This window comes from Cryptomeria japonica, chromosome 2 (assembly GCF_030272615.1).
Source record: "Cryptomeria japonica chromosome 2, Sugi_1.0, whole genome shotgun sequence".
Classification (NCBI taxonomy): Eukaryota; Viridiplantae; Streptophyta; class Pinopsida; order Cupressales; family Cupressaceae; genus Cryptomeria; species Cryptomeria japonica.
This window is the reverse complement of record NC_081406.1, coordinates 306,804,470-306,827,454: the sequence shown is the minus strand read 5'-3', so window position 1 is coordinate 306,827,454 and position 22,985 is coordinate 306,804,470. Positions and strand designations below refer to the sequence as shown.

Sequence of the window (22,985 nt, the reverse complement as noted above, 5' to 3'; positions counted from 1 at the left end):
TCACGTTACATATAGACATTCTCATGATAGTATAGAAGAGGGAAGGAAGATAATCAAGGAGTATCATTTTTATATGAGTTATGATAGATCACACTCCTCTGAGTATGTGCAACATTCTTTCGAGAATTCTTTTGAGTTCTTGCATGAGAAATATATTGCAATTGATCGGCATAGCATATGGTCAGATAACTGTGCGGATCAATTCAACAATGCCCGTATGTTTTATTGGTTGAGTAAAATGCATGTAGAGAAGCGTATACCTCATATTTGGTGTTTTTTTAGGCAGGGCATGGGAAGGGGGGGCATGATGAAGCAGGTGCATGTTTGAAGAGAGCTCTAGTTAAGGAGCAATTAAGGATTTCAGGTGCAAATTTCTCTTATGCACGTTCTATTGTTGATTGGTATAGTTTAGCATTGTCACATGGAGGTACTCTTGATTCAGCAGTGACCAGATTCTTTTGGTTGGTTGAGGAGGGCCATAGTGGGAGACAGATTGGATTATATTTCACCTTATTTACATTAAGAATCCATGTCATGTTTGTGAACATATGTTGGATGTCAAAGTAGTTCACATGTTTTCCTAAAACAAACTCAGCATACAATTTTCTGATGAAGTAGAAGGGAACATCAAGATTGTTGTTGGGTGGTTTATCGAAAACCATACACCAACGATCCCAAAAATATTTCACCATGTCATCATTTATACACCATTTAATAGAAAGTTTTATTTTTTGGGGGTCTACGAGTTGACCAATGCGGGTATTCACAAACAATGCAGCGATATCGGCTTTGGATATCTTGATATCCTTGATCTCCTTATAGGACAAGTCATCCGCATATTGTTCCCTCATAGAATCTCGCCACAAAAGAGCGGCATTGTGCTCCTCGGTGACGATTTCTATACTCTTTATGATGGACGTGAGGGGATCAAACATTGGGTTTAGGTGAGGGATCCTACGATAGACATCTACAATCCCCCTCAATTGGTTCAAATTTTATGCAATTAAATCCTAAATTGAGGGGGGGTTTGGCAAAGGAGAATTTTGTGCAGGAGAGTTTGGTTGTTGCGGTTGTGGTTGATCAATGTTTTCACTGTTATCTCCCATTTTTAACCTAATTGAATGTAAACAATTGAATTTAGTTAACAAATTTGAACAATTTTGTATTTGATTTAAAAAAACCTAGTTTTCATGAAAAAAAAGATATTTTGAATGAAAAAACAAATAAACATTAAAAAAAATATAAAAAATTGAATGAAAATGATGAAAAACAATAAAATCCTACATTTATTGGATTTTTTTGCAAATTTGGGTCACAAAAGCGGATATCGGGTCCAACGAGATATCGGATTTGCTTGAATTCGTGCAAACCCATGGGCTGTCACAGTCCTCTTTTATTGTCTCAGAGAATTCGGATATCCGATTTTTATAGTCAAATTATTTTAAAATAAAAATACATTATATAATATAATAATATATTATATTATATAATATTATATTCTATATTATATATTATATAATACATAATATATAATATAATATAATAATATATTATATAATACCTATTATATAATATATTATTATATTATATTATATATTATAATACGTATTATATAATATATTATATTATATTTTATTTTATTTATCGGTAATTGGCCGAAGCCTGAATAGCTTTTGACTGGAGCCATGAACTAGTGGGGACACAATAGGAGGCCCCATCCCCATTACATATCTTTGAATTATTATTATTATTATTATATTTGATTAGATTGACCCCAAGACCTTCCCCATCGTATGGAAGGCCAAGAGTTACAACTTAGAATTCTCCACAGTGAGAACCCAGTGTTTTAACCAGTTAAGCTCAACCCCTTGAACATTATATTATATTATATAATATATATTGTAATATAATTATATATTATATTATATAATATATATTGTAATATAATTATATATTATATATTACATATTATAAAATATATAATATATTAAATAATATATTATATATTAAATAATATATTATATATTATATAATATATAATATATAATTTATTTTTTAATTTAAAATTACCTATAAAAATCAAATATCCGATTTGTCTAGGTGTTTACCATGCCAAGGTGTACTAACACCCAGGCCAAGCAAAAAGTCAACACGGATTTTCACGTTTTTAGGCGAGTGGAAAAGGCTATTTTTTTCACATCGCCACTTTTTGGCCCCCCATGATCCTGCACTAACCCATTTCTCCCATTGGTGCTTTTTGTGGTGGATTTTGTGGGTGCGATTGAGGTTGTGCATGGTGATGGGGCTTTTTGCCCTTACCTCACAACTTCTCTTCCTTTTTGTGTTGTCAATGGTGGACATTGGATTTGTGGTTGCTTGGATCTGGATCTGGGTCGGGCTTTCTTCTGGACCTGGTGGGCCCGTGAGGTGGAGATGCTAATGCTGGCGATTTTGCTGTGCAAGAAGGTTTTTGTGGTGGTTACTGTGGTCTATGCTTTGTCTGTAGTTTGTGCTTTGCTGGTTGTGCCTTGGTGTGAGGGGGTTGCTTGGGATCCAGGTGGAGGTTATGTTTTTTTGGAATCCTTTCTCCCTTGGGTTGTGTTTTGCCCTTTGGGAATGATCTGGTGTGGATGGGGGACTCTGTCTAGGAGGTCCCTACATCTTTTTGATGTGGTTTATCTAAGTTTTCTCTTGCAAATTGTTAGTGTTTTTATGGATCTATTTATTTCAATAGATTCTCTGGTGTTTCACAAGCTATCTTCTTTTCATTTCTCTCATTCTGTCTTATTGTGGTGGACCATTCTTCTATAGAGGGGAAGAGTTGTGGGCAAAGTTTGGTGGGATCCAGCTCCTATTGGGGGTATTGGATACCTTTCTTTTCGAGGTTGGATGTGCTCTTGTGATTGTCTCTTTGATGTTGGGTTTCTTTCCCTCTTCTCCTATAGAGGTGGAGATTCTTGTGAAACTTGTTGGCATAGAGTCTTTCTAGTGCTGGCCTCTTTTTCTATTCAAGGTTTTGGGAGCCTTTTCAAAATCCTTCCTTCCAACTAAGCATCATGTGATTATTTGTTGGTTGTTGGTCTATGTTTTGGGGTTATTTGCTTCGTTTTCTCTGCAGATGGTCTCTTTCCTTCCTGCTCTTATTGAGGTGGTTCCCTTTCCTATAGAGGTGGAGAGGTGGTGTGCTGGAAGGCGAGCTCTGATCAGATGCTGGGTGGTGATGGGTGTCCTCCTACTGGTTATGGGATCCACTTTAAAACCCATTTTGAAGGTTCGGGATGCCTTTGAAAATTCCCCTTTTGGTTGTTGCTTTATGTTTATTTTTTTAATTTCTGGCTCGAGTTGTGGGAGCATTGTAAAACCCACAAGCAGGATGAATGCTAGTAGTGTTCAAGGGCCCAACCTGGCCACTTGTTGTTTTGGTTTTTGGTTAAGGATAGGTTTTTCTTTTGGCAATCTGAGGCCTATGTTGTAGGTTAAGGGAGCTTGGGAAAACTCTTCTCTGTTGGTTTTGGGGGCCAGTTCAAAACCTAGGCTGATGGTTAGGGGAGCCTTTCAAAACCCTCTGAGTCCAGATTGTGAATGTATGGCTACCTATTGTAGTCTGGTGGCTTTGAAGGTTATGGGTGCCTGAAACACCCATGGTGTCAATCGAAGGTTAAGGGAGCCTTAGTAAAACCCTTGTGCATGTATTAGAGGCTAGTCTTTTCAGTCTCGATTGTGGTTGGGCTACTGGTTTTCTGATGATTATTCCTCTAGGTAGCATTGTATTGTGGGTTCCAGATCCTGGTAAAATCTAAGGGTTTTGGGTCCCTTCAAAACCTGTTGTATGGTGTTTCGGGTCCTCTCAAAACCTGTTTATCCTTAATAAAAAACTTACGATTTAATTTGTTATTTCATTCAATAAATTACATAAGTTACTTCACACTATTTACTTGTTTGTTCATCTCATTAAATGTGTTCTTTGAAGCAATTTACTTTTCTAAAAATTGCATGCATTTAATTTCATATGAAAAAATGTAAACTTCCATAGATTACAAACTTCTAACACACACTTTTAAATATATCAATCTTTAAAAACAATAAAAAGTATTGAATACTAGATAATAAATTTAAAAAATTAAGTTTAAATTAATCCTAAGGAATAATTGATCTAAAATACAGTCCAAACAAGATGTTTCTTAAAGATGTGAATGTATTCAACTCACAAATCAATGGGTACTTGACAAAACAACTCTAAATTATCTTCAAGTTTGATTATTCATAACAAGTTAAAAAACAATAAAAAACAATAGATGACATTAAATCTAACTGGATTACAATATGAATGCCATGCAACAGCAGATATAAGTAGAGTTCACTAAAGAGGCTCAAATAATTGTTGTACAGGATGGTGTGCATGCATTCCAAGCAGTCTGCAATGAATCTATACCTTAAAGTGCCTAGTTATTTACGCCATTAAAAAAAATTGTTTGCTGCTGTATAGGATGTGTGAATGCACTCCAAGCACTTTGCAATGAATATCTAACTTAAAAGTCACTGATTACTAAAGCCCTTTCAAATAATTTTTCTCCCTTCTAACTAGTGTTCCACAAAAACGATTCTCAATTAACTATATTCTGATCAAATAAAATTGTTGTGAATTATTAATTATTCCAATTCTATGATTTAAGTGAAATTTTGAAGAAAGTATGAACATTATTGTCTTATATAGATTTTTTTAGCTTCTCTTAAAAATGGTGTTTATAAATCTTTTAAAAATCTAAGGCCATTGAATTCAATAGAAAAAATGTACATTTTTTTAGCTTCTCTTAAAAATGGTGTCTATAAATCTTTTAAAAATCTAAGGCCATTGAATTCAATAGAAAAAATGTAGATGACATTATCGTCTTATATAGATTTTTTTAGCTTCTCTTAAAATGGTGTCTAAATGATATCTATAAATCTTTCGCTTGAATTAACTTGTAAAAATTCAATAATAAAAACATACTACAAAATATAAAACATTTCAATGATAAAGAGCAGTCTAAATATAAATATAATTCATTTCATTTTTAAAAAAAAATTAATTCTAAATTATAATTACTATAAATAAAAGATTAGAATGGAAAACTGTAATCCAGTTGGTAGCATACCAAAATAAATAAAATTTTAAAAATTATATTTTTAACAACTAAATATTTATGACAGCCAAAGATCAGAAGTAATCTACCATCAAGTTGGTAGCATACCAAAATAAATAAAATTTAATAATTGTATTTTTTAACAACCAAAGATCAGAAGTTCTGAAAACAGTTCATTTTGAGAATGGCCTGTTGGCCATATGGAAAAAAATCTATATCAAATTTGCAGAATTATTTTGAAAGGGGATTAAATCTTCAAGGGGGCCAATTATTAATTCAGCTGTGTCAGCAATCACAAATGCTTTATACAGCTCAAAATCAATAACCCCTTGAGTAAACTCAATAACCTTATATCATCTCTGTCCTTCCTCAGATGAACACTTATTCTATCAATATCGGTCCCTCCTCAGATGAACAGCCAAACACTCCGCAAATATACAATCAAGAATCCTGCTACAAGAAAACCAATATATTATTTTAGCCTCACAAATTGTAAAACTAATAACTACGCTAAACAATTGAACTGTTATCCTAAAGGCTGAGCTGTGCAATACCGTAACAAGAAGATGAAACAAAAAATTCACAGATAATAATGTTCAATGGGGAGAGCTGGCGATTTCCTGAATCACCAGGTTCATGCGTAGCAATGTTCAAACATGACATGGATAAAAGAGAAACAGAAAGATTGGGCCTGAAATGGAAGAAATCAAAGCAAAGGGCAGCTGGTAAGAGGAAGAGTTATTAGTTGAAAAAATGAAACTAGTTGGATTCTTACAAATGAAACATTCTCTTGCGAATAATTATCGTTTGTGCAACTACCAAGTAATCTCTAAAGATTCAGAAAATGAATTGGCATCTATGACAGCTGATATATTGAATGGCTCTGTTTGGCTTGCTTGCATTTAAAATGTAGCTAACATCCAGTGGATTCCTATATAAAATTCTACATGATCAACAGAATTTTAGGCACCTTCTGTACATGCATTTTTAATAGTTCAAATGCAGGGCTCAGAAGACAAACACCAGAAAAATAACAGGGCCAATCAAAGTAAGATACAGGGAAACGACTTCAAATTTACAAGATTGGATCTGTTTAGGCACTTACTTTAGGAATTCCCTGATTATATTTGCTTTCAATCTCTGCATTGTAATCCCCGAAAGATAGGGAAGATGAATCTGTGCCAATATTGATTCTCTGTCTGGCAGAATTTTCACCAGCGAAGCCAACTCCAGTTCCCTGAGAGTTTGTTATGTGCCCACTGGCCAAGGTATCAGAATTCAAAGACAGAGCAAATTCATCAGTGGGTATGGAGCTGATTGGAATCGTTGCTTTCTGATGTGGATAAAACCAAAAGTTCTCAAAGTCCGAGGACGAGGCCCCCATTGTGCTCTTCCCAGCAAGATCAGCAGCAACGGGAGGCATACTGGCAGAATTTGGAATGCCTTGAATTGAAGAACCCCCCTGCAAATTGAAAGCTTGGGATGTACCGTCCACTGCTGCACTAGAAAGGTTGTGTTCAGTACCTAGGAATGGGTAGGATGCAGATTGGTGAAGTGTGGAGTTGAAGCGTCTTTCTGTGAGTCCTGATATTGCTGAGGAAGACTGTACCCCTGCCCCGACCCCTGAACCCTGCCTCTGAAGAAATCCGCCTCTCTGCACCGGTAAAACCCCTGCCGTGTTGGCTTCAGAAGGAAACAGATTAGATGGTGACTGGGTGTTTCTTTCATAAGACATTCCTAGCAAATCTTGGTTCCTCCCCTGAGATAAGAATGGCATATCGTTCAGGGAAGCACCATAGGCTGTGGATCTGGCTAAGGAAGGCCAGTCCTCTTGTTTTGCTGCAAAACTACTATTATCCGTAATTTTCGAATATGCAACGCTGGAACTTCCCTGGCTCCAGCTTAGGGGAGACTGATGGTAGATGCTGGTCTGCTGGTGTGGTTGTATTCCTGAACACTGGGATGGAAGTGAAGATGACCTCTGGTGAAACTTAGGAATAGAAATCCCACTGTTCTGGCTGCATTACATTGCATTTTTTGAACAATAACAAACAGATCCTCATGTGTTAGAAATTGAAAAATTGCACCTTCACAAGTAAACATCTAACCAAAAAATCAATATAGACTTTATTTCCATAACAGAGGTTCGCAAGGTGTTTTTAAGGCATCCACAGTCCATAACTACTGAAAAAGAGAAAACTTGGATTTTTTTAAAACGGACGTCTTTGACCACACCACAAGATCCGTCACAGGTTTTTCCAATAAGGTTTCAAAATTGTGTAAAAATTATCCTGACAAATTCACAAAATCAGTTTTAATTACATATTATCTTGAGATGATTCTATGAAATAATACAGCCTACTCTATTCAACTGAAAGTTGCAGCTTTACATGTTAAAATAATGGATGGGATACTTACAAAAGAGACGACAGGGTTCCTCCTTGCTGAATGTTGTTATGCATGTTACTTAAAAGTAGAACCTGCGCTTGTTGTATTTGTTCTCGTTCTCTTTCTGCACACTCATAACCAGTGAATACATGAAAATTATTGCATTAGATTCTGCGAATGCTTCTTGGCGCAATTGTAATGAAAGATAGATTACCTTGGCGATGACGGTTCATGTGTCCCCCCAGCGCCTGTGATTTCGTAAATTTCATTTCACAAAACCTGCATTCATACGGCCTGTTGTTCGCATCTTCCTCGATTGCTTCAGCCCTGCGCTTTCTTTTGTCTACATTACCCACACCATATACATTATTTTCTATTCAACATACACAAAACTAATTAGTAATTCTGCAAAATTACAAGTAGAAAGAGTTTTACTGCCAGGATTTAGATAAACCATCGGAAGGAAAAGTGTTGACCCGCTTGTTGAAGAGAAAAAGTTGCAACAGCCTTCATAGAAATTTGAACTCGAGAAGGCTTATACACAGAATAGCCAGAGAGATGTATTGGCGTCTTTGAAATAATTTAGTAATATCCCCTGATTCGCCAGGATTTTATCTTGAAATTTAAATTGAAAAGCAAAGCCGCTAAAAAACCGACCTTTGTGCAACGGCATAAGCGATGCAAAACTTTTTAAGGTAAAGCAAAATTCAAGATATTGCACAGCCATCTAAAGAAATCAGATTTTAAGATTTTACTAAAATTAACGTACGAAAACATCTCATAAGAATTTCTGTTTAAAAAATCGCAAATCATTTTGTTATTGCAGGGCCAGGAAATTTAGTGCAAGTGATCACATTTTCATTTAGGCTTAAAATATAGAAATTTAAAAGCAGAGAGTTCTAAGTAAAATTGCAACTGAGTGGCTTATCAGCCAATCTCAAAGATTTAGTAACCAGGTTTTCAGCAAAGTTTAAAAATATCAGTTTCTATGATCAAACAATTTTTCATATTTATTGAAAAATAGCAATGTTCGTAGCAGATGCATTTTCATTTGCAATACCTGCAGGCAATACTTTCATGAATTTTTACCGGCGAATTTAAATCTTAAAAATGACGAGAAATTTAGGTTCAAAAATAGCAATATTCTGAGCTAACACATCTTAATGTTCTTGGTAAAATTATAGAATTCTTACCATAAATATCTAAACTTCCTTCTTAAATAATAGAATTCTTATCACAAAAATGCAAATGAATTCTTTACGAGCGAATTTCATTGTAAAAATCGACAGAAAATATTCATATTTGTAAAATTATCAGCTAATTTCCATGGCGAAGAAATCTAGCTAGCAAAATTTAAGCAAATTTCCTGACAAAACAAAACCCAATTTAACAAGATTGAACCGACAAGATGAAAAGAGATTAAACCTAAATTATCGCTGCCTGTACTGCTACTGTTGGATCGATCAATTTGAGTCGGAGACATATTCCATGCCGACTCGGGAGCAGCCACCGCATGAGCGTGAAGGTCATTGTTTAAAGGCATTGGTCTCCTTAAAGGCCAATTATTGTGCTCTTGCCTTTGTGTCAAAATGAGCTCACGATTTTGCTCCTTCTCACCCTCCCGCTCATTAATAGTACAATTTTCAATCTCTTTTTTTGTAGTCCCTCCCTTCAACTCTCTGTCCGGAAAGGAATCAATTGGATTCGGCGGCTCTTCGTAAGAATCTGGTCGCCATTGATGCATTTCGACTACGGCAGCACTAGGAGCACAGCTTCGTTTCGGAGAATGATTCAGATCCAGACAAGTTTCCTCTGTTTTCCTGGTAACAAGTCGTTTCATTTTACTTCTCATCTCAGCTTTAAATTAAAAAATACAAATCCGTAGCGTAAACTTACATGATGCACAATTCTTCGTAACTGCCAGCCAATCATCTGCAAAACTGTGTTACAAAACTTAAAACAATTAGAATTTCTCACAGTACAACAAAATATTGAATTATAAGTTGCAATGGCACGAGCACCTATAATATGATGTTTATCATTTTCCATCGCCATTATAACTGAAATGTGGAAGAAAAATCTACGTTTCAGATGTGGAAAAACAAAAAATCTTCTCTTTCATTAAAAAATTGAAAAATAGTTCATTAAAACTCTTCATTTTTCATTGCAGCGCAGAACAGAAAAATCTCTTCTCTTTCATTGGAAAATGAAAAATAGTTCATTAAAACTCCTATATATTTCAGTTCAGAACAAATCAGAGAAAAACCTTGCTTAAACAATTGCAATAATCTAGTAGAATTTAATTTCTTGGCTTTACCACAGTTTGGAAGCTGTGTGTAAGAAGACTGTTGGATTTGTTTTTGCAGAAAAGCTTGAGATGTCTAAGTCTGAAAGAGGGGGATCTGAAGATCCCTTTTTTTGGGTCAGAATGCATTCCGCGGCATTGATTACTCCGCTAAACTGCTTGTTGAACGCTAAATTTTCCTTCTTGCAATGCAGCCGGATTGTGTGCATGTCCAAATGAGATCTACCAGTTCCATTTCTCTTCACTCTCTAAATTTCAAAACATGCGCCAATAATCTACATGTTTAAACCAAAATGCATGCAACAGTTCGTCTTGCTTTTTTATTTTGCAAATGTCATATTTCTAACACGGCTGAATCTTTCTATATCCAGAAGATAACGCGTAACTGCAATTTCATACAATTTACTGAGTTTTTAAGCTGGTTTGGATCTAAAAACATTTCAAATCATAATTAAATTAAATAAAAAACATTTCAAATAAATTTAATATACATAAAAATAAAGCTATGTTGTTATATATATACGATTTTATAATATTTTTATTTAAAAATGTATTATATGTTTTAATTAGGAAAGATATTATTATATTGTATTTTATAAATCTAATGCGTTACGGTATCGAATTAGAAATTTTAAGGATGAGTGTATTAGAATTAGAAATTTTGACGCTTTTGATGCAAACTTAATTGAAAAATGCAAAACTTCACCTAATTTATTGTTTCTACTTCAAAATTTGCATTATTTAATTTATATGATAGGTTTTGTTGAGCAAGTTCAGTACACCTAATAGGAGTGTCCAAATATCTTAACTACATTAATAACAATAATATTGGGACTGATAATTATTAATTAGTATAGATATTTTTAAAATATTTTCAATTTGAAGTTATTTTATCTGTTTTATATTTTATTTAATATTTGATAATTATTTTTTTATGTTCTTATTAAATATTAAGTATATTATTTATGTAAAATCTAAATAATATTTTTAAGTCACTTTTTATTAAAAAATTGTTATTATATATCAAATAAATTATATTTATTTAATAGGTTCTAGATGAACAATAAGATCATTTTTGTAGTTGTTTATATGAATAAAAAATAAATAAACTTTCAAGCTAAGAAATATCTAAAAATGAGGTTCCATGGGAGCTTGTTTGGGTTCATACTACATGATCCACCCTCACAATGAAAGAATTGTTTTCAAGGAGCAAGGAGTTTCATGGAGCCAAAAAAAATCTACAACAAGATCAATTGGAACCTTTAAATAAATAAACCTTCAAGCTAAGAAGTATTTAAGGACAAGGTCCTATGGGGAGCTTGAAGATTTATTTTCAAGGGGCAAGGTTCTCATGAAGCAAAAAAATGCTACGAAACCTTTTTCTAAATAATATTACCTCATGTTCCCATGCGGCTTCTTAACTCCATTTTCTGCTTAATTTTAAGCAGTTGGAGTGTTCCCATGCAAATTTAAAATTGTTGGTAAAAGATAATTTAGAATCTTTTGCCATTTAAGTGGAGCAGCTATTATTTAGGAATTGAAAATAAGCTATGGGAAAATAGGGGGGCTAGAAATAAGCAGCAACTGCATATTGCCAAAAATGCCACGTGGCTCCACAAATTTGTTTCCCTCTTTTTTTTTTAACATTTCATTTCTATTTTTTCTTGTGCACAAATTATTACTAATATTATTAATACCAATTTTAAGATTTCTCTTTAAAATAAGCAGAAAAATAAATACTCATGGGGCCACTAGCTCCACAAATATTTCCTAAAAAAATTTGAGCAGCCGCTGCTAGCAAAAATAAGCTAAGCAGTCGCATGGGAACATGTCGTTATTATCTACTTTTTTATTTTTAGGGCTATAGTTGTGAACAAATGGAATTGTGGTGGGGCTAGAAATTGATCCGCCAACTTTAAAAAAATTATGGCACTTGTCAATCATATGAAATATAAGATTCCCACAAAGAAAACAAATTGAAAGAAAATTTATTTTTATTTATTTATTTTTTATCTTGAGCTATTTACAGTTTATTCCACTTTCCTAAATTTTGGCGTTGAACTCACTTCTAAATTCATGAGACCATCAACTTTAAAAATATTCCTAAAAAATCTGAGCAAGATTCACTAATTTATTATAGGAAGTCCTATGGAATCCTAACCCAAGTATAAAAAAGAGGTGGTTGAAATAAGTGGATTTAAATATTGACCACTTGAAATGGACAAAATTAAATTTAGATTGCATTACAAGATCTATCAAATTTAGGATTTCATTGTGGTCATAACTTTTGTGCATATTGTTCTTCTCAATTTTCTTAACTATAGATATTTTTAAGATATTTATATTTAATATTAATATTATTTTAATTGTAAAATGTTAATTACTTGACATGTAAGTGGTTGTCAAATTTAGTTAAGGGTTTTTATTTACATGATCACAACGTGATACTCTATGCCTTGCTACTAGTATAGGATGCATCTCCACATAAATATTGTAAGAAATGTTAAAATTAATATAGAAATTTAAAAATAGGGGCTTTCATTTTAAATTTGATGTGTATTTTGATTAGGTTAAAAGTTGTAAATTGATTTGTAATATGTTAAAAAGTAGGCTCTATTAAACAATTATTACAAAACTATAAAAAATGATTACATAACTATTTGGTTGAATTCCACAAACATAATTTAATGAATTAGGAATTACAATTTTAAACTTCACCAATTTGGGGCCTTTACAAACTATTCACTTATTTGTATGTGACCTTTAATAGTTGAATATAATGTTTACAAATGTTATTTTATATTTTTTTGGTTAGGAGATTTTCTCTTCATCAAACTCTTAGGTGGGCAAATCCAATGATCATGAACATGAATCAAAGACAACAAACAACGATACAATATGTTCTTAAGATGTTAATGTCACAATATTTTACCTTTTAATGCATGTATATACTAGATTCTCTCTCTTCTTGATTATTCAAATTGATTTGTGTTAGTCAATTATATATCCCACCCTAGCATATAATTTAGAATAATTCTCTTTATTGAACTCATAATAATTAAAAAGTGAGTTTAATTTAATGATTTCAATTTTAAAAGTTTAGTCTCAAATATACAATTATCAAATAATTTTCGTCAATTCCAACATCAGATGTTTGAACGATGGTTGAACATGATAGATTTAGTGAGTTTAGACTCTTCATATTTTTGGAGATGGAATATGGTTAAGATAAGATTATTTAGAAACTCCTGGACAAAAATGTATGCTAAGTTATACATTAGTCTTGATGCATAAAGATAATGTTGTTGTCAAGGGTCAAAACATAAGAAAGAATTTTATGTGAATACAATTTATGTTTGAAAGGACCTTAAGACTATGAAAGAAATCTTTTGACTCTATAGAAAGAGTTTTAAGGAATTCAACCATGTGAAAATATAGTATGTCTAGAAATGATGATGAAGCTCTATTTGGTACTAGAAAATAATCATGAATTTCTAAATTTGTAATCGTAAATACAATCATGAAAAAACATTAGTGATGATAAGCCCTCCACCAAATAGTTTCTTGTAAAGGATGCAAGAAATTGGAGGTAAGGGGAAAAATTGAGTACATCAAGCAAGTAATAAATCACAACATCATGTGATAATCAAATAGATATATCATGAAATACGTAAAAGACAAATATTTAAATGCACAAAAATAAAGGGTGATCTAAGATGTCCCTAATGTTCCTATAACAAGAAGGCAACATCATCAATTTAACTATAAATATGAATCATATTTAAGTACATTGAAATATATTATATGAGATGTAAACAACCATCATGTAAAATAGTAAGATAAATATATATTTAGTAAGATGAAGTATGAAGGAATACAAATAATACAAGGGATAAGATCACCTAGATTGAAAGGTAAAATATTGGATATCACATACAGGAAAAAAGAATGAAGGTTGAAGGAATTTCAACAGTCTAAAACTATGCATAGTAAAAAATTACCATCTTTGAAAATATAATAATTCGAAAAGATATATATTGTTGAATGCTCACCTATATTATGTATAACTATACATAATGTGCAATGTCAACCTTAATATTGGTTATGTGCACAAAGACGATGGTCATAAAAGTGGACACCACCTAAAAAAAACATGAAAAAACAAGCAGCGCGTGCGCGATATTAAACTTTGAAATCACCACGTACACACTTAGGTTCGTTGTCCCCGAGCCTAAAGCAAAGATACCGCGTATGCGGTGTTTTTAGGAAAGTGACCACATAGGCAGTGTTTTTAGGAAAGTGATCGCGTACACGGTTTTTAGTCCTAAAAATCCGCGTACGCGATACCTCCTGAAAACTCTAAACAAAACCCACAAGATACACCTCCAGCTCCTCCTTTTGACTATACACCTGATACACAGGAGCAATTGATTAAACAATTAAAGCAAAACATGTCTAAAATAAATAGACTGAATAATAAATTGAAAACATCTGAGCTTTAGCATCATAAATCCCTTGCCACTAGACTAGAAACATTAGCTATTGGCGCCACAGTTGTTTGCACACAAATTACAAAATGGGGAAACTATAGGGATATGTGTCGTCAATACTATGCTAGTGGGCTATCATACGAAAGAGTGAAAAATAAAATTATTAATAAACAACAAATATGTGCCCTTTTTGTTGATCCTAAAACTGGTCATTTGTTACCTCTTAATGCAAAGAGGTTTCCCATACATTGGTGTGCCAATGTGCAAATGAAGAATCTTTTTTGCAAGAGGTGGTGGATAGTCTTTGATGATCCACCTTGTAATAATTATGAGGTGCCATTGTATTTTTTGAGAAAAATATATTGTGAGTTTGTCCTCAATGTCTGGCCAAACTATTTTGACATGAGAGAGTTCCATGGTAGAGGTGACGGCTTTTCCCAAATAGACCTGGATCCCGTAGGCAATTATCCCCAGAAAGTCACCGCCCCCTAGCACCCAAACCCAAGGTGCATCAGGTTGTCCCAGTAGAGCTGAAAGAGTCGATGGAGCTATAGACTCTTTAGGTGGCCATAACATTGACTAGTGCCATCATCCAACACGGGACACAGTTAGCACACCCTCTTGTACTGGATGATGAGCCATTAGTTGCTCCAGGTGGTGACAAAGAGCCCATTCAGCATGTGTGTGTCAGTTGCTCAGGGATATTCATAGGGACGGATGATGAGGCCACTACGGATGGATCCACACCTCATGTGTGCACGATTTATGGGAGTAGATGTCAAACCCGTACGGCTGAGGATGTGGCACTGACAAACGCATTCATAGACATGTTGTTTGGCCATCAGTCGTAGAAACAGGTGTGTTGATTTGAAGTCATAGCATTTTATTTATCAGTCACTTTAAATTTGTAATTACATAAATGAATTTCCATTTATACATCGATTGAAATTGATACAAATAATATGCATTTCAGGATGCAGCAGCGGTATCCCATACTCCTCCCACAGTTACTACAGTTATTGTCGTGTGTGTGAAGTAGGGTACCTGCAACTGCAACAAAAACACTCAATAGATCATTACAAGAATGGTTAGAAAATTGAAATCAAACAAAAGAAAAACCATGACAAATCGACCTATTGCCTCCTAAGAGATGCGAGTGTGGATTTGCTCTCAAGTCTAGATAAGCAATCCCAGTGACTTGACTACACTTAGACGGAGGATTTAAAATGATATGATATGCAAGCTAGATGAGGTTGATTATGCTAGATTGATCCAAGAGGCTAATTAAGCTAATTATATGCATTATTAAGCTATGATGTTGATGCAATTAAGCTAGAATAGAGATTGATTATGTTATATGATTCAACAATTATGCTAGAATATGATCAAATTAAACTAGATCTAAGATGCAATTGCCTATGATAACAATGCTTAAATGATATGCTAGAATAGATATGCCTATAGTAACAATTCCTAAAATGATATGAGATGGGATCCTTTGTGCTCCAAAATGGGGGATATTTATAGGATTTCCAAGGCTAGGGGTGAGGTGGTAGGAATCAACGGTCAAGATTGAGTCTAAAGATATCAAGGGTGTGAAATTGGAGGAGGTTCGAGAAGAGGTTGGAAGGAGGAACACTTTTCATCTTTGTGGTGACAAGTGTCAAAGAGCCTTGCTCATAAGAGGACAAGTGTCCAAGGGAGGAGACATGTGGCATAAGTGTCATGTGTCTCAAGGGGAGAATATCCACACCATAGGAGGTTAGGATAGGGTTAGTCAGGCTAGGTGGTTAAAAGTTTGGAGGCATGTGGGGAATTTAAATTTAAAAATTCAAATAATAAGAAAAGGCTAATTAACTTTCAACAAACTCATAAATTAATTTGTTTTAATTAATTAGGGGATTAGAAGAAATGAATTTAATGGGGGGGGGATTAATCAATTTAGACTAATTAGTCAAAGGGGACTATTTAAATGAACTTAATGAATAAATCCTTAGATTTATTGATAAGTAGATGAATGGGGAATTAATCAAATTGCTAGTGAATTCAATTAAATTGGAAAGGGAGATTAATTAAATAATCAATTATTTAATTAGTTATCTTCCGACCATTTTTAGGTGTATACATTTTGCCCCTCTTTAAAGTGATGTGTGATGACGCGTTGATTCAAAGAATAATCTCAATTTGATGATGTTGATGTGATATTGGTTCGATAGGATGCCCCAACCATTGATTGCTAAATTGTGATATGATGATGCCCCCTCGGGAGATCAATTGAGATAATTGACCTTTGGAGTTTTTGAATCTTTGCAAAATTGATTTCCTGATTAGAAATGAGTTGATTTATGCAACGTGGATTGATGAAAGTGTGAGTTCTTCGATCACTATGATGTGGTGTTGGATGTGGTGATTGATAGAGCTTGATTGAATTGATAAGATTGATTAGATTGATAAGATTGAGATCTAGTCTGGTTTCAAGAATGACACCTCCAGTATAAGACAAAAATGATCAAAGCATCTGGTTTTAGGAACAATATATCCTGTATAAGACATGATCAAAACAGTTGGTTCCAGGAAAGATACATCCTGTATAAGACATGATAGAATAGATCATATGCGATGTATTGATAGAATTGATAAGATTAATTGGATAAAGAGTTGACAGTTTTGTTGATATCATGTTGCAGGAAGATTCGGATATGTTGATGTTAGCATAAGATTTGTGTTGGATCAACAATATCTAGAGAGAGATGAGTCATTGTTCCAATTGTGTATACACCCATGATGATACATTGATGATTCTTGCGATAGATTTGGCCTTGGATAAGATGAGCATCTGTGATCCCATGCAAGAATGAAATGCAAGATAGATGCAAATGCAAAATAGATGCAAATGAAAAATGCAAATGAAATGCAAAAGCTACAATCAGACCAATCACTAGGTTATTGCTTTTTGTCATCATTGAGATTTTTAAAATGTGGGAAGTGAGTGCAAACATCGATGGTATAATTGAACCATGATGATCTGAGCACTAATTTCCTGGATTTTGATATTGCAAGTTAGCACAAACATCGAGGTATAATTGAACCAAGATGACCTGAGTTTTGCTTGCGTAACACAGGTAGGATTAACCATTTCTATATGCAAATCCGAAATGTCTTTGATGATACTCCGATGATCATGTCCTGAGACAACTTTAAACATATTAACGATTAATATACAGACAGTGGATAAGAAAATATCATGTTCCTTCCTTGTTCCTCTAGTCAAAGACATCCTGGAGTCACTCAGAAATCATGATAGCGAAAATCAAGATAGATAAGTTGAAATATTATGTTAAAATCATTAGTCAAAAGATATCATCCATTGATATGTGTGTGATGTGCATAGACTGGCACGTGATAGTTTGATGGTTGATAATTTGATCTTGTGTTCAATGTTGGATGTGTCTCAGTTTTTGTTTGACAGGAGCTGTCTAAATGTTGTTCTACTTGTTTGATTAAGCTCAAAAAGAGAGAAAATTTTGCCCCCATCTAGGTGCAGGATTTTTCCCCAAGCCTAGAAACAAATTTACTATGATATATCCAATGGCCTAAAACATGGTGAGAAATCACCTAAAATACCTATGTGTGTGCAAAGGCTTTATTATGGATATGAACAATGCTGACGGAAAATGAAATGCAAGCGAAAGGATGCATGAACTAATAGATGGAAGAGATAGCTTACAGATAGCGCCTATTGCCAAGTTTTCATCATTTGTTTTTATTGCACTTTTTCTCTTATTTGATTTTCTTTTTTTTTTTGTTTTCATTGTTTTTGTATTTTCTGATTTTCCACTATTTTTTATTTGTTTGCTTTTCCACTGTTTTTTATTTTTCTGTTTTTTCACTATTTTTTGGATTTTCTGCTTTTAGACAAAACTTTTTCAGATGCATGCTATTGATGGGCTCCTCGAGTTGATCCCCATCTTGCATTGATAGTTGATATGTTCCTGACCCAAATACTTTTGTGACCACAAACAAACCCAACTAGTTTGGTTCAAACTTACCTTTCTTTTCTCGATCTGATTGGTTGCATGGATTTTCCTTGAGTACTAGTTCTCCAACTTGAAAGGCTCTTCGTTTGACCTTGTGATTACAAATTCAGCACATTATTTTTTGATACAACCTTCAAATGATCACAGGCATTTGGTCGTCGTTCATGGATCAATTCTAGTTCTTGTAGTCTAGATATTCTTTGTTCTTCATCTGGGATAAGGCCTTTTAATGATACTCGTAGAGAAGGTATCTCTACTTCTATTGACAGTATTGCTTATGATCCATAGACAAGAGAGAAAGGTGTGGCACCTATTGGTGTGTGGATACCGGTACAATAGGCGCATAGAGTAGGGTTCAATTGAATATGCCAATCTCTGCCAACATCATTCACTGTCTTTTGGGGGATTTTCAAAATAGTTTTGTTTGATGCTTCTTCTTGCCCATTCCCTTGTGGATAGTAGGGTGTGGAAAATCTGTGTTGGATCTTGAATTTCTCACATAGCTCTTTTACATCCTAATTCTTGAACAGTCACTCATTATCAATGATAATGGTCATGGGTATTCCATAGCAACATATGATGTAGTTCAAGATAAATATAGCAATTTGTTTTCCTATGATATTTGTGAGAGGTACTGCCTCAATCCATTTTGTAAAATATTATGTAGCTACAAGGATGAATTTGTGACTATTGGATGGAGGAGGATTTATCTTTCCTACTAGATCAAGACCCCATTGGCAGAAAGGCCAAGATGTTTCCAAAGCATGAAGTTCTTGTGACGGTGCATGAATCAAATTTCCATGGATCTGACATTGTTTGCATGTTTTAGCTATCTGAAAAGAATCTCGTTCCAAAGTTGACCAATAATAGCCCAAGCGTATGAGTTTTTTCAGAAGGGTAAGACCACTTGAATGAGTGCCACAAATGTCTTTATGTACTTCATTTAAGGCCTTCTCAGATTCTTCTTGCTCGAGACATCTTAAAAGAGTACCATCCAGAACTCGTTTAAAAAGGGTATCTGCGACAAGAGTATAATGGGATGATTGGCGAATAAAGATTCTCTTTTGGTTCTTTGACAAATCGGGAGGGAGGGTGTTATCTTTCAGGTATGTATAAGTTTGGCCATAGCGGGAGGAATCATGCCCAACAAGGTGACAGATAATTTGGGAATCAGGATAATCATGTGCAGGGTAAAACAACTCTTCCATCAGGAATTCGTAATGCTCTTGATTTTCTTGTGTCTGAAGTAGAGAAGCAATTGTTGCCATGGCATCTTCTGCTTTGTTTTACATTTCTTGGAATTTGCTCAAAAGTGATTTCGACAAATTTTTTCTTGACATCATTATCCATCTTCTTATAAGGCATTACCCTTTCATCTTTTGTTTGATAATCATCATTGATTTGATTGATGACGAGCTAAGAGTCTCCAAAGACCTGTAGTTGTGTAATGTTCCATTCTATGGCCATCTTGATTCCTGTGAGCAAAGCTTTATATTCCAATGTATTGTTGGTGCATGGAAAACTCAACTTATATGCCTTTGGAATTGTGTGACCTTGTGGTGTGATGAATAGAATGCCTTCTCCTGATCCATGTTGTGCTCCATTATTGATGCCTACTCCTAGACTGACATCCAGGTGATGCATTATAAGATATGGATCTAACCCTAGAATGTCTGCATATGACTAGGCAAAATTGATTTGCCATCTTTTGAAGAGCTCCAAATATTTTTGCCCTTCTTGTTCTAATACAGAGGTTGTTGGATGTAGAATCTTTGGGTGATCAATTGTGCCAATGTTAACTACCTATGTTGGTTCTATCGGGATAGATGACCTCTCTCGATAGTATTTAGGTAAGGTGTTAAATCTCCCATTTTCAGCGCCTCGAGGAGGTTTTCACCGTTAGATGCGTCCTTTCTTTTTACTTTTTCCTGGTCTAATGTTGTCAATAAATGGTTTTCATCAGTAGACCTGATATTGTTTTCTTTATTTTCACTTTTGCAACTAGGAGATTTGGCACCCACTTGATTGGAAGATGCGCAGGCAAAATCCCCGGTGAAAGTTGTTGCGGGTTCGATTGCATTAAGATATAAGGATATGGCATGGTCATTAGGAAAGGTATCAATTTCAGTATGTCTTTCATTTTCCTAGTCAATAATTTCAAGATGGATTAGAGGTAAGGGGTCCTCAGGTTGAGATGCTTCAAAGGTATTAAGGGTCATGATAGAGATGTCAAAGTTTTTGATATTTATTTCAATGTCTAGAATGATACTCTCATCAGAATGACCTCTTGCAAGTAGCTCCTGGTCGTCCTCGATTAAGTTCAAGTCAATTGAATGTGATCTTGATTCAAGTGGGATAGTTCTTAACATTTGTCCTGCATACGCATGAACTATATCGACATCTACATCTTCTTCTTCCCTTTCAATTGCAAGTTTCTCTTATTTGTTATCATGTTCATCTTTTTGTTCCTTAAAAGATGTGTCCTCTTGTAGAGTAACTCGTCCATACCCTAAGCCTAATTTGTATGTAGCCTGTTGAGCATGAGGTTGTATAGGTTCTGAGATACCTTATTTTCTTTTTCCTACAGGACCCGTTCTAGTGTATCCCATTTTTTGAAGAATGTTAAATCCTTTTCCATATTTATTTGTAGGTATTCTGACATTATTGATCTTTTGTTGGACTTCTTCATCCTTTTATAGCCATTGTAGCACATATTTGTCTTTTGTTTCCTCTGATAAGGTCCCAGCACTAACAAATGATCCATCAAATATTGGAAGATGTTTCACCATTGGTTGTTGTTGAGAGTTTGATGGTTTTCCATAGGATTTAGGAGAAAGTGGTAACTGCGATAGTGGATATTCTCTGTTCCCTTGATCTCTTAGCTATATTTGTTTTTCCATACTTGACAAAATTGAGGCAAATGATTTTTCTTTGGATTGTGTGCTTGAAGATGATGTCTCTATGTTATGTGGAACAATAACCTCTCGAGCCAGTTTCAGATTACTATAGCATTGTAATGGATTTGAGTCTGTTGAGATCGTGATTTCCTGCCTATTGTATGGAAACTTCAGGAACTGATGATATGTTGATGGAATAGCATGTATGTCATGTATCCATGGTCTTCCCAAGAGTATGTTGTATGATAAATCTAAATCTAGGACTTGGCATGATGTGTCTTTCTGCAAAGGTCCCACTCTGATGGGTAATATCACAGTTCCTTTAGAGGAATGCTCTTCTTCATCATATGCTTTAAATGTGATCTTTTTTGGGGGATCAACTGCATCTTCAGAATAACCTAGAGCACGGACAAGACTCAATGAGAAAATGTTTAAGCCATCTCCCTCATCTACTAGGACATGTTTAACAAGCATTCTATGAATGAGGACTTCAATTTGCAAGGGAGCATTATTGGGATATTGCAAGGAACCAATGCTTAGATATGAAGGAGATGGGCTTTGAATAGGAACCTCTGAAATAGGTTTGATGGCCATTATGGATATCCCTTGGGGAACTTCATCCTTGGGTGTATTGTTTGGTGAGGATGCTATGGAAGGTTCTTGCAAGTTTTTAAGAGGTGTAGTAATAGATGCCTTTGGAGAGTCAATTTTCTTATGGGGGGATGAGCCATTGCTAGACATAGGTGCACGATTTTGATCTTCCTTAGTAAAATCCTTTAGGGATCTCTTTAAGAGTTGCATAAAAGAGCCACCTTTCTTTGGAGATGCATTTGAATCCTTGTGAGGTTTTGACATAGTTGGCTTTTGATTTTGGACTTGTTTGATTTCTCTAATATGTTGACCTGTTATGTCTTCTTGTATTTTTCTTTGGTATTCCATGTTTCTATGATCTTCAACTATTTCGAATGTTTCTAATTATGTTTCTTCGATCTTTTATCTCTGTGTTCTAGTTAAAACAGGCATAGACATGTGTTGAATATTGTGCAAGGATCTAATTGTCTATAAGGTGTTTTGATAAGTGATCAACTGTCAATGTAGGTATGATAGAGTGATATGACATGAAAAGATAATTCAAGTATTTGTAGATTTGTAAGTTTTTCGATCTTAGTTTGGAGTGCAATGATGATGATTTTGATAAAACCAAGTCTAATAGGAACGATATATCCTACGATGTGGGACACAGTTATCCTGATCAAACGTTGCAGTTTTGTGATAGAGGATGATAGATCCTAATGAGAAACTATGTTTTGAGTGATCAGTTTATCAAAGAAGGTGTGATGTTGCACTTTGAGATGTTAGATCTTAAACTTGTTGGAGATGAATACTTGAGAACCTTAGTGTGTCTATCTTTGAATTTTTTTTAACAAAAGATAACCTGATTAAGTGACCCAATAAGATGACCCAGTCTCTATGTTTGACTATCTGAGAAATGGGTTGTTTTTGTTTTTTTTTATTTTGGTGCAGTTTACCAGAAACGCTAACAAAATGACCAGAAACACTGCTAAACTTATCGAGAACACTGCTATACTGATCAGAAACACTGCTATATGGACCAGAAATGTTGACAAACTGACCATAAATGCTGACAAACTTACCAGAAACACTGACAAACTAACCGAGAACACTGCTATACTGACCAGAAACACTGACAAAATGACCAGGAACGTTGAAGGACAGACCACAAA

The 22,985-nt window shown here is 34.4% G+C and overlaps 1 protein-coding gene across 4 annotated transcripts; it reads right to left on the bottom strand.

The window, feature by feature from the left end:
• Nucleotides 1-5,210: 5,210 nt before the first annotated feature.
• LOC131075365 (uncharacterized) lies at nucleotides 5,211-10,207 on the bottom strand. 4 transcript variants are annotated; one of them, XM_058012191.2, is made up of 7 exons: nucleotides 9,829-10,207; nucleotides 9,408-9,451; nucleotides 8,937-9,331; nucleotides 7,726-7,854; nucleotides 7,542-7,635; nucleotides 6,229-7,141; nucleotides 5,211-5,576 (listed from the first exon to the last, which is right to left on the bottom strand). In XM_058012191.2, coding segments are annotated over exons 2-7 (1,545 nt in total). In that variant the 5' UTR covers nucleotides 9,410-9,451; nucleotides 9,829-10,207; the 3' UTR covers nucleotides 5,211-5,564. The 4 variants fall into 4 exon arrangements, with proteins under 4 accessions (XP_057868174.1, XP_059072606.1, XP_057868176.1 ...); XM_059216623.1 differs by having other exon boundaries at nucleotides 8,937-9,323; XM_058012193.2 differs by lacking the exon at nucleotides 9,829-10,207 and adding an exon at nucleotides 9,533-9,681.
• Nucleotides 10,208-22,985: the final 12,778 nt, after the last annotated feature.

What these genes read in the sequence shown, in the direction of transcription:
- LOC131075365 (XM_058012191.2), bottom strand. An exon ending in TACAGGCAGCGATAATTTAG is followed by an intron (nt 7,855 to 8,936) that starts GTTTAATCTCTT and finishes TGGGTAATGTAG; the next exon opens with ACAAAAGAAAGCGCAGGGCT. An exon ending in CATGAACCGTCATCGCCAAG is followed by an intron (nt 7,636 to 7,725) that starts GTAATCTATCTT and finishes ATGAGTGTGCAG; the next exon opens with AAAGAGAACGAGAACAAATA.